The 18,228-nt window shown below is 40.7% G+C and overlaps 1 protein-coding gene across 1 annotated transcript in view; it reads left to right on the top strand.

The window, feature by feature from the left end:
- Pdzrn4 (PDZ domain containing ring finger 4) overlaps positions 1-17,850 on the top strand; it is a 344,244-nt gene extending 326,394 nt beyond the window's left edge. The window contains exons 8-10 of the mRNA XM_005067131.4: positions 2,731-2,832; positions 7,604-7,720; positions 15,726-17,850. Of these exons, the coding sequence (XP_005067188.1) occupies positions 2,731-2,832; positions 7,604-7,720; positions 15,726-17,243 (1,737 nt within the window). The 3' untranslated portion in view covers positions 17,244-17,850. The remainder of the gene's footprint in view (positions 1-2,730; positions 2,833-7,603; positions 7,721-15,725) is intronic.
- The last annotated feature ends 378 nt before the right edge of the window (positions 17,851-18,228 follow it).

The following is an 18,228-nucleotide window of genomic DNA, read 5'->3' as shown; positions in this document are numbered from 1 at the left end:
AAATAGAACACCAGTAGTACAGACACTGAGAACAACAATTAATGAATGGGACCTCCTGAAACTGAGAAGCTTCTGTAAAGCAAAGAACATAGTCAACAAGACAAAAAGGTTCCCTACAGAATGGGAAAAGATCTTTACCAACCCCACATCTGACAAGCAGCTGATCTCCAAAATATCCCTTCTTTCTTAAGCCAAATGTCCTTTAGATAGTTAAGGGAAACAGGACTGGCCATCCATCCCCTCCCTGTGATGCTCTGTGTCTTCCTGGGAAAGAGCAAGCTGCTTTCCCACTAGCAGCCCTGTAACCACAAGCCATTATTTCAGGAACAAAAGCAGCTGAAGGCTGAAAGCTCTATCTGATTCCCCTCCTCAGATCTTTCATTCTTTGAGAGGACTCCTTGCTGAAATACATGGCCATATTTCTTGCTTTATATCAGTTTGAACATCAAACTAAAATCCTGAGTACACAGAAATCTACCAACCAGTTAAACCAAGTGGTCCTTATTTTGGAAAAGATAATAGTGAATAATATTTTAATAGCAAATTTCTGTGATGGCTTCATTTCATCCCATGTGTGATCCCAAAAATGAGTGGCTCCCACAGCAAATGATGTGTGTTTACTGGCAATCCTAGAAACCACAATGCAGATCACTATGAGATTACAAAGAAAGCTGAGTGTCAACTACAGAGGGACTGAAAAAGCAAACATGCTACCCTGTTGGTGACTTCCTAAGACTTAAAACGACATCTAAAATAAATACCTGTCTAGACAGAAACAGACCTACTACTTCGGATTTAAGTATATTTGTAGATTTTACTATGTTTCCTTTACTTAGCAGGATAGAGTTTGCCTTCACAGTGGGATGGATGGATAGATAGATAGATAGATAGATAGATAGATAGATAGACAGACAGACAGACATGTAACACAGTGCATCTATAGGATAATGCTAAGCCTTTCCTTTACCACAACCCTCTGAACAAGCCATTATGAGCATCTAGTCTAAGTTAGCAATCATGATATCGACAATAGGGAAGTAGAGATGAAGAGCAGATTGACAGCAGGTGAAACTGGGTGAAGAAAGGGAAAGTATGACTACGTTTGAGTGAAAACTGGAGGGGCAAGTAGTGAGTATGAAATCCCAGGCAAAAAAGAGATGGAGATTAGCCATATCAGAAATCACAGGGCATTTAGAATCAAATATGCCTAGAATGAGACAGATGCATTGAACCTAAATTAAGAAGTGCCATGAAATGGTCAGAAGCCCATAGACATCTCTAGTAAGGGTTTAGGGGATTAGGATTATTCTCTGTTGTCCAAAGTGAGATTCTAGGGCTGATTTTGTTGTTTTCTGGTAACCCTGTCTATTCGTGTGAATCAGCCGGAATCCCAGTGACCCACAAGTGAAAACAGGAAATCACTAGAGGAAAAAAAAATGGCTAGCTTGGCTACATGTCCTCTCTGTTTAACTTACATAATTAGTGTTCATTTAGCAGCTTCCTCTGTTTGAAATTCCCACATATCTTGGTAATACGCTAGAAATAAAAAATACTGCCTCTATGAATTTGACAAATCAATAAAACAAAATGACTTTTTAAGCATCCAAAGAAAATTTGCTAAATTAAAAATAAACACATCTGAACACGAAATGGAGAAATGGAGTCCAAGGATGCTTGCTTTATTCTTAGAACCTAGGATAATGTCTGGGTGCTGTAGGATTCTTTTTTTCTACACAATCAAGCTCCCATCCAACAATGAGAGATGTATTCTTACCCTGAACTGTTGGGGGAGGGTCTAGGCCCTGCCCTGAATGAAATGACAGACTATGAACACCCCCATGGAGGGCCTCACCCTCCCTGGGGAAATGAGGGGATATTGGGGGGGGTTGGTGGGAGGGCATGGGAGGAGGGGAGGGAAAGGGAGAGGGACCTGGAAATGACATGTGAAGCAACCTTGTTTCTAAATTAAATTTAAATTTAAAAATAAAAAATAAAATAAAAAAGCTCATGAAAGGTTGGTTTCTTTCCCTCACTATTTAAAGTCAATTTTACTTAAAGCCAAGTAAATTTCCAAATATATTTAAAATGTTGCGTTTTTTTTTTGAAAGAGGAAATGGGTAAGTCTAAGAAAGATTTGAGTGCTAGGAGCAGGGTCCCAAAGATCTATTCTCCTTTTGGATTAGACGCATTTGGGATATAGGCGGAGTGAAGCTCGGACAACTGAGTCAGGCTCCCACACAAATACTAAGTGATTAACTGAGCCCAGGTCAGCAGCAGTCTGGGCGCGCAGCCCGCTCAGGGGCAGTCTGCAGCTCCCTAATTGGCTCCCGGGAGCGTGCAGGATGACGGATTTCAGTTGTGGAACTGCTGGCCGCTTCCCCCAGCACTATTATCTCAGAGTGACACTTCCATTACTCTGAGCGGAGAAAGATGAACGTCACCTGTCAGGGGCTGGTTAATTGTGTTGCTAGATGTATGTTGCCAGGGCGCAGGTTGGACATTTATGAACATAACTGCTTCCTGTGATGTCCACCATCCTTCAGGGATCGATATGGCTCTTACTGCACGCGTGTAATTGAGTGAAGGCACTTTCCACGGAGGGGCGAAGATGAGCCCATTGTGGGAGCTTCATTGTCCATACATTCACCATAAATGAGCTGATATTTGCCATTTATTGTGTGCAGCATTGTGGAAATAGAAACTAATGTGCCACTTTCATTTGTTCTCTAGATAAATGGGGAAGACATCCAGAACCGAGAAGAGGCCGTGGCTCTGCTGTCTAGTGAGGAGTGTAAGAGCGTTGTGCTGCTCGTCGCTAGGCCCGACATGCAGGTAGGACAGAGTGGGGTCTTGAGTCTGGACTTTTATGGTCACTGAGCTCATGAATGAAAGTGTATGCATTCCTGCAAGGCTACATTGCAGAACACTGCAAGGCTGATGGTGACTGCCTAACCTCACCCCAAAAAACCCTGCTAAAGACTCCATAAAGGCAGCTAAACAACCAGTTTTAGGGAAAAAAATTAAAACACACAAAATGGAATCCTATCCCTCTCTCTCCCTCCCTCTGCTTGATAGTTTCTTAAATGAATTAACAAGTGAGACATAGTTGACTTCAGATTATTTTAAATTCTGTGTTGACCCTTCCTCTAGGCTTCCATCTAAAATACATAATTGGCATATTAAGGCATCATGGAGGATTCTCTAATGAGAAAAATATTAGCATATGTAGCTATCTTAAATCCTCCTAAAATAACTATCAAATGAAATATCTCTGGTGTAGTTCCGTGGAGGAAATGAGTTCTTTTCCATAATTAATGTGACAAAAACATTTTTCTGCTGCCCAAAATGATGCTTCAAAAGGGAAACTTTTCTATCTTGACAGAGGAAAATGTCATCAGAGGAAAGGCGAGGTAGTGGGGGAGAAAGGTACTTAACTCATGTCTCTCTTCACATTCTTTCCCTGTCCCATCGAATGTAGAAGGGAGAGCTCACTGTCATCGTCCTGGCCACCTGTCACTAATGTGAGGGAAGTTAGTTATGTCACCGCTTGTCTCCTAGGTTATTGATCTGATATTTTTCAGATTCTAACTATGTTCTGTCTATAAATTACACTGAGTAACTGTATTTCAGTGTCAGGCTGGGTCCTGACTTGAATATAGTGGTTATAAAAGATCACTCTTTCCACATATATTTCCTTTATGCCCTTGACCATTCTAAATGGTTCTCATAAAGTCAGCTGTAGCCTGGAGCAGGGTAAAGCTACACACCTGAGCCCATATGCCAGAATGGAGTACCTTCTTGCTAGGAGGGAATGTTTAAAATACATTTGAAATTGAACCAGTTATCTGGAAGATTCTTGAGCCAATTATCTCATTGATCCCATTTTCTTAAAAAAAAAAAGGAAAGAAAAGATAAAGAATACCACACACACACACACACACACACACACACACACACACACACAGTTAAGTTCGTGGTAAGTTGAAATGAATTGAGTAGCCATCCCTGTTGTAGAAAGATTTGTTATAAGGTAATTTCTTGTCTTCACATGTAGCTGCTGGGGAATTCATGAATTTAGAACTGAAGCATTTTCCACAGCCCGTCATAATGGGCAATAGAAATAATAGGTATTAATGGCTTAAGACTGGACCCTGCTACTGTTTGCAAGATACCTCTGCCTGGCAAAGGGTGACTATCTGCCTTGCCCTTCTGACCTTTCCCCTGCAAGAGTCAATGTTGGAGGGTGAATCATCCAATCAGACTCTTTCCATCTTTGATAACAGCCTCCAATGCCACAGAACACCATGCCACCAGCTCAAACCAGGATTGCCTTTGCCGTTGGTCCCGAAAAAGGCTCTGTATGTCACTATAAAAGACACAGTGGCTTTGAAAATTGGATTTCCAGTGAAATCATCCAAGAAAATTCATCATAACACTGTACCTTTAAAAATAGAATTACAAGGAACATGTTATAGTTGAAAAAAAAAGATGAATCCTGTTTTTCCATTTGCTATCTGTGTCTATCAAATTCAGCTTATCTTGTTGTATTGTGTGAGTGTGTAGTTTAAGCAGGGAGAATGGGAAAGCACACTGTGTGCTTTCTCTAACGTGTTCTAAAATGTTCCGAATGCTCTCTGGACTCTTGAAAATGATCTATGTGCTTTCTGGGGGCAGTACTGTGCATCTGTGCAATATTTTTAAATAACTCATTTCCTTCATTCCCTGTCACCTTTCTTTCATTTCCTGCCCATTTTCTTCCTCAGACCATTACAGATATTGCTTTTCTATCCTGTTCCCCTCGGGAGATGGGGGCAGCGAGGGCTTTCGGACAAACTTGGAGCCACTCTTTTGAGATGGTGTACTCCGTCCTTTTCTCTGCAGTGCTACGCATGACCTATTTTGGGCAGAAACAGTGCCTCTCCTGTGAAGCTGCTCCTTCTTTCCTAGCAGTTCAGCTCAAGTAGCACATGAACTGTGGAGAAATGAGTGTTGCAGAGTTGCCGCATGGAGAGACGGAGCAAGGGGGAAGTCCTCTGCTCCTACAGTGCTGTGTGCCCCAGCCTACAAGACAGACACACAGGTGCCTACATGTAGCATGGGTTCTAATTGATCTTAATAATAAAAACCTAGAGTTGGATATTAGGGGGATGAAAGATCAGAGAAGCAGAGAAGCCAGCCACTGGAGTTCTTTCCTCAAAGAAATCCTCAAACCAAACCAAAAAGAGATGGAGCTCCTGTCTCTTCCCACCTTATATTCTTCTCTCCACCCAGTGACATCACTTCCTGTGTATTTCTGTACAGACTTCCAGACCTCTGTGGTTAGCTAGTGGCTAGCTCCGCCCTCTGATCTTCAGGCAAGTTTTATTTGCTAGAGTACAAAGAAAATATCACCACCTCTACAGATGGTGACTTAGTCACAGGAATCATTTCTACCTTGTTCTCAGCTTTCTCTCCACTCGATTGAGTCCTCAGAAGACTGTTCCTATACAATTAGAAAGCATCTAGCTTTGACTTGGTTAAAGAAAACCATCCTTGCTGCATTTCTAAGAGGCACACATTATTAGCTTGAGGTAATTTTGTTTGGAGTTGAATTCTGCAGCTTCATGGCTCTTTATAAAAGGACTAAGGAATACAGAATTCTTAGTTAGCACAGTCATTTGGACACCTTTCTCTGCAACATTTGGAAAAATATGGACAGATAAATTTGACCATACTTTAGCATGCTGTTAGATCTGAGGTAATGTAATTCTGTGTGGGCTTTAATGGCCACCATGGAATCCATGTGTTCTAGTTTGCTTTCCATTGCTGTGATAAACACCACAACTAAAAGCAATTTGGGGAGGAAAGGGTTGTTTGCTTGTTTGTTTTACCCCATCACTGAGGGATGCCAGGGTAAGAGTTCAAGGCAAGATCTTGGAGGCAGGAGCTGTAGAAGAGTCCATAGAGGATGCTGCATGCTTGCTTGTTCACCCACCTTCCCTAAAATACCATAGACCCACCCACCCAGAGATAGTACCTCCTACCCCAATTAACAACTAAAACATGTCTACACAAACCTGCCCATGGGCCATTCTGATGGAGACAATTCCTCAGTGGGTTTTCCCTCGCCCAGGTGTTTTGTCAAAACAAATGTCAACTCCTGATCTGCCTTCTGTTAATTAATGTCATGCATGTGTGTGAGTGCTTGTGGTACCATTTAATGTCCTATTTTCAAGTTTTTAGACATCCATTTGACTTAAAGGTCTCTTACTGAAAACACCGCCAACTATTGTCCTTTTGCTCTCATTAGACACCTGTTTTCTTTGTGGCACAGAGTACAGCAGAGTTTTGATGTCACTACAGGTCATTTAATGAGCATAAACAGTTAATGTATGTACTCCAGCTCCAGAAATTCACGTGGAGGCCAATTATCTGCATTGGCAGGCAACAGCTGTCATACTGTGACAGCAGTCTCCAGCTTCCTACCTCTCTTTGTTTGAATAAGCTAACAGGATTTGTTAGAATGAGTGCTGAAAGTGCCTCACATGAACATTTACATCCATTGCCCACAAACAGAACTGTGCATCACTCTATTACCTTTAAATACCACATTGGCTAGGATCCTTAGGACTAATGTGATGGAAGCTGGGGTGCCCTCCATGGTACAATATGTGCTTAACATGTTTGAGGCCTCGGATCATTCTCAGAACCCTGCAAATAAACAGGTGTGGCTAAGATTGCTTTTTTTATTGTTGTTGTTTCCCTAAAGAACTTAGGTGCCAATGAGATGGTTCAGTAGATAAAGTTACTTTCTATCTAGCCTAATGGCCTGAGTTTGGTTCTCAGAAGCCACCGGGTGCCAAGAGAGAACCTACTCCCAACAAGATGTACTCTGGCTTTCCTACGGGTCCCATGGAATATAGACACATACAGATTCATACACACACACACACACACACACACACACACACACACACACACACAGTGACAGAGAGTAAGAGAAAGAAAAGGAGAAATAGAAAGAGAAAATAAGTAAATGTTTGGGTGATTCATTTTTAGTTTTTGGTTTTGGTTTTCTATTTTTACTTTTTTTTAACCAGATAAAATCAGTGTTGTCTATCACTTCTTTTATGGCAAGCTTCTACCTTGCTAACTTGAGTCATCAACTAAAAAAATAAATCAAAAATAAAGCATGAGGGTAAAATCTGGTTTTTGGAGGCACTTTGTATCTAGTCACACTGCGGGATGTTGTTAAGGGTAAAAACCCAATTGTCTCATAGCCCTATCAGAACCACTGCAGTTCTTTTAACCCAGGGCCTCGGGAGATAATGAGCATGCCAGCTGTGGATTATGCAGTATGCTTTCATGGGTTTTGAAAGAAGGTAATGTTCTGTGCCACGGGATTTACTCAGTTAGAAAGAAAACTCTAAAGCTGTTTCAGTAGAGGATATAAAAGGCCTAAGAATCCTTTTCTTTCTTTTTTGTCTCACCTTTTCTTCTTTCTGAGAGGTGACGACAGGGGGCTGCCGCTCAGAAGAGAGCTGGTCAGCCATTGAGGCTTACCCTGTTTTAGCATGGGTCTCACTAATATAATGTGATGTTGTACTAATGTGTTCCTTTGCAGCTGGATGAAGGCTGGCTGGAAGATGAAAGGAATGAATTCTTAGAGGAATTAAACTCAGAGATGCTAGAGGAAGAACATAATGAAGGAGCCCAGCACACAGCCAATGAGCTGCAGCAGGTAGGGCCACCAACCTGAACGGCATCACTGGAAATGTCGCTAGTTTTCTTTAATGGGTAAGAAAACACAGTCAAGGGTCTGATCAAACACCTCTGTAATGATAATCTTTTTGAGCAAATGTTCTTCTCAAATGAAGCAGAAAGAAGATGTATCTTGTCTGTTAAGAATATTTCCAGGCTGGGAAGCCTGAGAATTATTGTTAACACAGTAACATTAAATGGGAAACAGGTAGTTTTTAATGTTATTCACAGAAACTTAATAGTAAAGGTGGCTACATTTGGATATGCCAGCTAGGAACAACTAGTTATCAACTATAGGGTAACTTCAAAAATGGAAATCTGAACTTTACAATATAAATGTTTCTATGTGATAGCTAAGCTGCAGATAAAGGAAGAAATGATATGAAGATTTGTATAATTCATGGGTTAATCACACCTGTGTACTCCTGAACAACCATAACAGTGATCTTTAGCCCCGTGGCTGCTATATGCATGTCGCACAACGTAATTTGAGGTTATTAACATCATATTGTCTTAAGGTTACATATTCACTCAACAAAAATTTGAAGTCCTATTATGTTCCAAGTACCATCCTTGCTGCTGAGAATGTTTAAAAAATAAGAGAGCTCCTGACCTTAATGAATCCACAATGAGGGGAAATGACAGCATGGCTAGGGTAGAGTAAGTATAGGACTCCTCTTATTTGTGTTATTTTCACACTCCATAAAAAACAGGACTATATGACCTAGATTCTTATTGTAATTCATGTCCTTCATCTGCCTGACATAATCTTGTTAACATTTCTCTGTCAATTATCATCCTATCCGGAACATTAATTATTAACTCATCTTCAAAGATGTTTAGTTTTTTTTAAAATCTTAACAGATTTAACCATGTGAAACATAGACATTCTAACACCTCACCAAACTGAATAATGAAATAACGTTTTCATGCTACCATCTCAAACAAAATGTAGTAGCTACACCCTGAGACAGTAAACTCCACTGTCAACCCAGCCAGGAACAATGTGGGTCAGGATTGTCCCTGGCCCCTCTCCCAGTCAGTGCTCAGAAGTGATGTTGCAGGGTAGCAGCTGTTTTGCAGTATAGGTTGGGTTGGAATTTTTATGTATGACTTCAACACAGGCCACAAATAAAGATATCTTTTGTTGGCAGCAGCTGCTTACAAACAAGAAAACCCTTGCTCCAGGCTTTTTCTTTCTTAGATACAAAATGTAACCCGATACAGAATTGACAAGGGGACATCGGAATAAAGAAGTTAGGGAGGGATCCTGTCTAGGTAAAGTGATACAGTGCCAAATGCTGCCTACTCATCAGATGTAATACAAATGTGAGGGCTTGTGAAGGAACACCAAATGTCCCCGAGGTTAGATTCTCATTGTGTGGAAATTTTTCTTCACCGTAAGATTGAAAACTGATGAGAAGTACAGAAACCTTTAAAGCATCTTTTGCAATGCTATTGCATTAGAAATACCCTGTCAGAAACACTGTCTGTCAGGCATTGTTCTAGAAGGCAGTGATAAATAACAGCAAGGCATTATGTTAACTGCAAGGAACTCTGGGATTTGAATGGAGATTTTCATATACACAGTTTTTCATAGACCAGTGACAATGAATGCAAAGTCAGCTTAACAAGTTAAATTCAGAGGCACATTAATGATGGCTTTATACTGAGGTTAACTTTCTACACTGCCTTGGGTTAGACAGCTGCTGTGGAGTCATTGTGCAGTGATTCGTACAGCATGGTTTATATGTTTCCAACTGTATGTAAAGTAAGAAAAACACTAGCCTTTCTGCATTGTCTCATGTTTTTACAAGATAGGAGAATGTTTTCATTGTAAGATCTGTGACATATAAACCCAACCTCAATAGAATGCCTCAACATAGGCTGCACAATTCTCTGTGATCAGTCACTTTCTAGACAAGGGATCTTGAGTACATGGCATGATTGTACTGACAACCTGGATCCGTCCGCTCATATCCATCCCTGAAAAAGTTAGTTCCGATCCATAATAGACAGTCACTAATAAAAGATGTTAATTCTTTTCCCAGAACATATCCTCAGAACTTTATTAGTTAAGAAAATTATTCCCAGATATTATCCAGATCAGATGTAATTTCAGTTCTTTATCTTTATTCATTCTTTGGTCTTGAAAGTTCAGTGATAAGTACTTTTGCTTCTTACTGCTGAATTAGGGTCTAGTTGAGTGGTTAAATTTGGGGTTGAGGAGTAAATCCTTGTGTGTAGGGAAAGAATCATAAACAGATGGTCACCATTGTGTATAGGCAATCCAAACAAGTTAGGAACTTTAAAAAAAAAAGTCAGATGCTCACTCCTAGAGATAGAATCATTGTAAACTACAGGGAAGAGCACAGACAGAACCTAGCAGAGCAAAAAGGCAAATGAAGATATCTAAAAACGAGATGGGAGGCCAATGCTGGTAGAGGAATAGAATCACTTTTTTAAGTTATTCTAGCTTTAAAACCTTAGCTGCTTCGAATTTCATTTGTTGAGCTCCATTAACATGCATATAAATGCTAGTATTCATTGTATCACAGACTACAGTCTTATTGTGAAGCTAATAAGAACTCTAGCACAATTACTATCTAAGGACAAACAGGCAGCAGATTCCATCACAGGCCTGCAGGCCTTTTCATTTGGGATGTTACACTCATTTCTTTCCTGATCCATTTTGGTCCCTCACTGGGCTCTTTAGTCAGTTGAGTTGAGGCATGGATGAAAAAGTTTTCCTGAGAAGTAACTTAACCCAGTAAATCATTCACAATAATATTTAGAATGACAGATCACTTTTCAACTTCTAAAACCTTGTGGGTTTTGGTGATGCTGTTTAGTTGGCATTGATTTTTTTCCTGAGGCATTACTATAAGAGCAGAGAGTGATGTGTGTGGGAAGGTACAAGTTCTTTCTGGCTTAGTTCTCATGGCAACAAAGACATTTAGAAGAAATGTTCTTAAGTCAAGGATGCCTGGTGTACCTTGCTAAATATACTATTTGCTCTTCTTTTATTTTAGTTACAGGCATTATGTCAAGGTACTGTATAATGAAGTTATATAGAGTCTTGATATGTACAGGTATCAAGTTTTAAGAGGAAAACATGACATAAATAAGCAAAAAAGCCCATGTTACAGTTTAGCTTTAAACAAAGATACATAATTTTCTGTAGCCATACCCATTTTTATCAAAAACCCAACTTGTTCATGAATGTAGTTTTCCCTAAAAGTTATATTTAAAACGACTACTACACCTAAGGCTCAGGGAGCTTGACAAGAAGAGAAAGTATAGGGGCTAGAACGTCTTCTATGAGACTGCATCTTCATCCATGATAAGGAAGCTGTACTTAAGGGAGCTCACTAGTATGGCCATCTAAGTAAGACTTGCCTAGTGGCAACACGAGATAACATGGCAAGGCAGACTGGGGAACACTCACAGGACCTTGCCCCTGGATAAAAAGCTACAAGGGTTGTTTAGTCAGGGAGAACCACTCTTTCCAGTGATGAGTCCTGACAGGTTACCCAATTTTAAGCAATCCACCCTAAACACATGCACACATGAGCAACACAAATTGAGTCAGCAGGTTGCATTCACACACACACACACACACACACACACACTCACACACTCACTCACATATACACACTCACACACTCACTCACACAAACACTCACATACACACACACTCACACACACACTCACATATACACACTCACACACTCACTCACACAAACACTCACATACACACACTCACTCACACACACACTCACTCACACACTCACATATACACACACTCACACACTCACTCACACAAACACTCACATACACACACTCACTCACACACACACTCACATATACACACTCACACAAATACTCACATACACACACTCACACACACACACACCAATAAAATTTTCAAAAGAATTCATGAAGGAGTAGAGGAGGAGGGGCATATGAGGAGTTGTATGGGGAAGAAGAAAGCATGGAGATGATATGAACATAGTTCTCATATACAAAATCTAAAAAACATAAGAGTAATAGTAATAAAATTTAAAATAAGAAAAGGAAGATTCCTTAGGAGTCTTTTCTACACATGTATTTGAGTTCAAATGCTTTGCAGGTAAAGCAGAAGTATAGGTAACTAAAGACAATAATAACCAGTAGAATTTTGATAAAAATTAACTGTAGACCAAAAAATTAGTTACTTTCACTGCATACAGCATTTAAAAATAGTCACAATTGGTAGCATAATACCAGGACTACCCAAATTTTATAAACTAAGAACAAGTACATAACTTGAAAATCACTTGTTTTAGACAGAGATTTGAGATATTTGTTTCATATCTGTATTAATGCTTACTTTTCAGAGACTAATATAAATGATCTCTTCCTAACTACAGCTAACCTGGTAAAACACAAGATTTCTTGTATAAGATTTACGCTCAACAGATCCCTTGTGACTGCACAGAGACTCTCAGACTTGTTTAGCTCTACTACCTTCCTTCCTTCTTTCTTTCCTTCCTTCCTTCCTTCCTTTCTTTTCCCCCCTTGCCATCCTGGGCCAATTTAGTCATATCACACAAAATTATTTCTTATCCATAAACACTATCTTCTGTTTTTCTTGTCAGGAGATATCTTAATTTCATTTTTTTGTTCTTTGCATATAGAATTACATGTGTTAAATATACTTTTAAATCTTATTAACTTTAGCACAACCCAGGAAGAAAGCAAGTTTTAGTTACCACACACCAAAGTAGATGAAAATACACTTATAACCCTACAGAATAGTCCTTTATAAAACTTAAGAAGTCTAGGTACATTGACTAATAGTTAAATATGCTTCAAGTTTTTAAACTTATTTAGACTCTCATGTTTTGTATCTAACAACAATAAATACAATTCTACCTGGTCAATAAACCCAAGCATATTATAAGTTAATGATCTGAACTAATAGGGACTTTTCAAGTAATGGTTTTAATTTTGAGACAATTTGAAATAATTTCTCCATTTTGTCAAATAAACACATACCATTTAATAAATACACAATGGAATACACAGAAACACATATATGCAAAGTTTGCATGCCTTTCAGTTAGTCAGGAGACTATAATACAAATTTACCAGGTTATAGAAAGAAAGTCAAAACTGAATCATATTCGTGAACAAATGGAAAAGCTAAAGTCATCTAGAATCAAGGCTTTTCATTGCAAGTCTTATGCAGTAATTGGATCGACTTTTCAAGTGAAGCCACCTCCAAAGCTCCTGGTGGAGTCTTTTGTATTTTTTATGTTGTTGGTGGCCTTTTGTTGTTGTGTTTTGCTTCTTTTCCTAGTCTAAATTTCTAATGAATCTAGGGATTCATTCCTAGCTATTTACTTTTAGCTAGACAAGGCTGACATAGCAATCTTACAAGTAGCTTGGAAAACTCAACAGACTTAACATGGGCAGGTCAAGAACTGAGAGAGCCAGAGATCTTTACACACCAGAGCTATCTGGGAAACGGCCACGAGATTCCTTTAAAGGAACCATAACAGTCATACAAAGTAGAGGGGCACACAGAACCAAAGTGAATTTACCAAAGAAGGGCCACAAGGTACTACCACAAGCCTGGTGATGACAAAAGGTACAGGAAACTCTCATATGACCAAGGAGAGGGGAAGAAGTCACTACCCGGCAGCACTAGTCTGAGAAATTCTAAGGGCAGTTTGTTAAGCACTTAATTCTGCTCAGTGTGTCTCCAGAACTCCTTTCTTGAGAGTTTTGTCTGATCATTTCAAGAAAAGTCACTGTTCAGGAAATATTCCAAGCCAAAGTGCTGCTTATCTAGCATTATTTCTTAGAGTCACCAGTCTGCCAGACATCCCTTCCTAGTGTCTCAGAGCACCTTGACTCCAAGAGTGTGGGTAACTCAGGAAAACTGACAACCACTCTTAAGTGCACCTTCTGAAAGCTGCGTTCCTTCTAAACCAGGAGTGGGGCATTTTCTGAGGTGTTTCTGTGTGGCATTATTGTAAGTTATGCTAGCAGCTCCATCAGGGCCCTTGTTGTCCAGAGTATCCAGGGTAGGCTGGAGGGAGTGTTTGCTTCTCCAGAAGCAAAGTCCTTCATATATAGAAAGCTTTCAGAAGAGTATTCTGACAGCCACAAAATCCTTCAGCCTCTATCAAACCAATTGTCACTAGCATGGATTCACAAAACACACACAGAGAGAAACTAATAGGTATGGGGAAATAGTAAAGCTATTAAGTGTGAGTACACTACCATGTTGGTCAGACAAAATAGCTGCACAGTGTCTCCCAAGTAGAACCTTACGATTGTGCTTCTACACCCAGATTCCAAAGGGGGGGAATAGCCTGGGACTCCTGAAGGGATTGCTTCACCTGCACAAGTATTTCCCTTCACTAAAGACTTAGCTCATACACCTAAACCAGGAAGACAGGTCAAGGTGGTAGCCTGTCACTGGCCTGCTCATGCAGAAAAACCTCATTTCCAGAGATGTATCCTTTTGAAAAACTCAAGTTGACATGGAGGGTTGGCATCTGGGCATTGCAGAGATGACATCAGTTCAGATGGCCAACCAGCCAGAGCTGCACCTCCCCCTGAAGGGCCACAGAGCAGGTAACAAGTTCCCTTTCTGTGGGCACCATATCCTGGACAGGAGCCTGAACGTGTGGCATCACTCACAAGTTAGCCTAACCACTTCTGCTTATGTCTGTTAAGATGGCTCCAAGCCATAGGGGCCATTGATGAAGAATTTTGGTATTAAAGGAGTTTATGCCTATGCATTTCATATTCTATTTGTCCAAAACTAAGTCTCATCTTTGCAGTAAGTTACTGGCTAAGAGTTTTTTTGTTTTGTTTTGTTTTGTTTTTATGTGATTGAGTTCTGGGACGTTGTGCTCGATTCTGAAAAGCATTGATTTGGAGGTGCACCATGGCCATGTATCTAGGAACAGGGCATGCTGGCCACAAGTAATGTGCACAGTAGGAGGAGAGATTTGTCTTCCAGCCCACACTGCCACCAACAGCGTAGATATGTCTGGAGTGGGGCTTCCTCTTCTACCAGACAAAGATGTAGCTTGTGAGTTCCAGCACAGCATGTTAGCATGGGTCTAATATTTTGTGATGCCAGCCTTACTATCTTCACTAAAGTTTCCTCTGAATTTATGCTGTGGGAATCCTTCTGCAATTATCACTCTGGCACCAGTGACAGTGACGAAAGAGTATGCCACTGGTGGACCAAAGCTAGGACAGCTCCAGCAAGGCTTTGATTCTGGGTCCAGTTCACATTTTCCTTTTTTATTTTAACCTAAAACCACAAGGGGGGATGTGCCACCAAATGAGAGTTTATAGAGGCATACAGGGGAGTCAATGGGTTGTTAAGGGCAATGGCCCATTGTTTCAGTATTGCTCCAGGTCATTCTGTATCAGGGAGCAAGTAAAGTCATGCTTGGCAAATGGGCAGTACAAGCAGTGCTTTAAGTAAATCACTAAATAAATCACTAAATCACCGTTGGATAATTTCTACCTTATTCTACTCCACTTAAGAGGCAGCAATAGTTATGTAATTGTGGCTCCCAAGTGCTAGACCACTGAATCGCCCAAGAACATGTAGATATTCTGTCTTGGCTATTCTTCTGTGTGTTTTCACCCAGGAAGTTTAGGGTCACTTCATATATATTTTTTCCTCGGTTTCCCAGAGAGAAAAGCCTGATGCCAAAGATCCCTCATTTCCAGGTATGCTGTCTCGTTTATACCCAGCAAGTGCCAGAGGTGGCATGAAATAAGTGCTTATTTGGTCCATATCCTTCCGCAGAAGGCTTTCATGAGCTAATTGTCGCAATTTCTAGAATTAGCATGCACGCTCCACATAGAGCTCCTTCTAGGAACTGCACCTTAGGCGCAGAACATTGCTTTTCAAGCAAGTGTACAGCAGGCCTTGTTTTTCTCAAAATGGTTTCTTGTTTTTCCAGACAAAGAAGCAGGAAGAAGAAGAGGGCACAACAGACACGGCAACATCTTCTTCCAACAACCAGGAGAAGGACAGCGGAGTGGGGCGCACAGACGAGAGTTTGCGGAATGATGAGAGCTCAGAGCAGGAGAATGCGGTTGAGGGCCCCCATGGCACATCTTTGAAGAGCAAGAGAGATCTGGGGCAGAGCCAAGACACCCTGGGAAGCCTCGAGCTTCAGTGCAACGAGAGCTTGGCTGGTGGAGAGTGCTTGGACTCCGACTGTGCCGGTAACCATGAGGTGTGTGAAGGATTCCAGCAGTTATTGGAGCTGAAGATCCGAAACCATGGAGACTATGACTTGTACTACTCAAGCAGCACAATTGAATGCAGCCAAGGGGAGCGGGACGGGGTGGAGCATGAGCTGCAGCTGCTCAACGAAGAGCTAAGAAACATTGAGTTGGAGTGCCAGAATATCATGCAGGCTCACAGGCTCCAGAGAGTGACGGACCAATACGGAGATATCTGGACACTGCATGATGGAGGATTCCGAAATTGCAACACCAGCCTGGATACACCAAGGGGGAAACTGGATGACATCATGGAACATCCAGAAAAGTCAGACAAGGACAGCTCAAGTGCATACAATACAGCTGAGAGCTGCAGAAGCACTCCACTAACTATAGACCGGTCTCCTGACAGTTCCCTTCCAAGGATGATCAACCTCGCCAATAAGAAAAACCTGAGAAGCACAGTGACAACCCATCAGTCCCCTTCCAGATTGAGCACCAAGGAATACACATTTGCCAACATCAAAACCAACAACGAAGGATGCAGCATTGAAAGCCTTGAGAAGAGTCTCGAGAACCACCAGTTTCTGGAGCAGGAGAACACAGTCAATGAGCACACCCCCTACCTCTCTCCCTACCACAGCTCTGCCTACAGATATGCCAACATCCCAGCACACGCCCGGCATTATCAAAGCTACATGCAGTTAATTCAACAGAAATCTGCCGTGGAGTACGCCCAGAGTCAGCTCAGCTTGGTGAGCATGTGCAAGGAATCGCAAAAGGGCTCAGAGCCCAAGATGGAATGGAAGGTAAAAATTCGGAGTGACGGGACCCGGTACATAACCAAGAGACCAGTGCGAGACCGAATTCTGAAGGAACGTGCCTTAAAGATTAAGGAGGAGCGCAGCGGCATGACCACAGATGATGACACCATGAGTGAGATGAAAATGGGGCGCTACTGGAGCAAGGAGGAGAGAAAGCAACACCTGGTCCGGGCCAAGGAGCAACGAAGGCGCCGGGAGTTCATGATGCGGAGCCGGCTGGAGTGTCTGAAGGAGAGCCCACAGAGCAGTGGCGAGGGCAAGAAGGAGCTGAGCATCATTGAACTGAGCCACAAAAAGATGATGAAAAAGAGGAACAAGAAAATTTTGGATAACTGGATGACAATCCAAGAACTGATGACCCATGGAGCCAAATCTCCAGATGGCACGAAAGTCCATAATGCCTTCCTGTCGGTGACCACCGTATGACCAGGAAAATGGGACAAGGGGCTTAGAGAGCAAGCTACCAGTTTCGGTAGAGTATGATTGCCTCGTTCAATGTGGCATTTTTATATATATTTTGTGACTTTACAGTTTAAATTTTTTGTAAGCAAAAAGATCTGGTACTTTTTAAGTTGTTTTTCATATGGTAGTACCTTCTTTGGCTAATATCTTTCCTTAACTTGCGATATATTCATAGCACCTGTTTATAGAAAAAATAAAACAATGAAAAAACAAAGGAAAGAAAAAATTGAACAAAAAACGAAGTATCTAATTAATTTCCTATTTTAATGTATCTATTGTAAGTTGAAATCTGGATTTATTTCTCTAATTTTCTTATTTTCTATTTTAATAATTCAATGCCAAAACATGTCTATGCTTACTTCCTGGCATAGTGTATACTAAATCAAATCTTCTAATAAACTACATGCCACATCTTGTCTTATACATGAAGGAACACCTTTTCACATCTTGTTGTACATTTAACACATTAATGGCTGTTGTCTTTGTCTCAGTAATGTGTGGGTGGACAATCTTCCTGTGATATGTAGTGACACTGGTCATGTAGCTAGATAATTGTGTTAAATTGTGACAATAAAAAATAAATTATTGATTATCCTTAAGAAAAGTTATCAAGGACTGTTATTTTCCTTGTCCACTGTGGTTAATATGTTTAGTTGTACATATACTATTAGAAGACTATTAATTGTGAATTACAAATTGTGCACTTTTTCTATCACTTTTTTCAATAAAGTTGTTTTGAAAGACAACTTATAGATCATTGTATCGCATATTTCTACCTGGAACAAATTACATAATAAATGTGGCAGTTCGGTGATGTTAAATTACCCTTTATGACCCTCTCTAGGCTGCCTTTCATATGCTTTTATGTGAGAGAGTCAAGAAACTATTTTGGGAAGAATGGAGAAAGAATATTAGTGAAGGATCTCCTAAGACACATCTGTTTCACCTA

Source organism: Mesocricetus auratus, unplaced genomic scaffold, assembly GCF_017639785.1.
Source record: "Mesocricetus auratus isolate SY011 unplaced genomic scaffold, BCM_Maur_2.0 Super-Scaffold_100010, whole genome shotgun sequence".
Taxonomy (NCBI): Eukaryota; Metazoa; Chordata; class Mammalia; order Rodentia; family Cricetidae; genus Mesocricetus; species Mesocricetus auratus.
The sequence above is the reverse complement of the archived record's forward strand: the minus strand, read 5'-3'. Positions and strand labels throughout refer to the sequence as shown.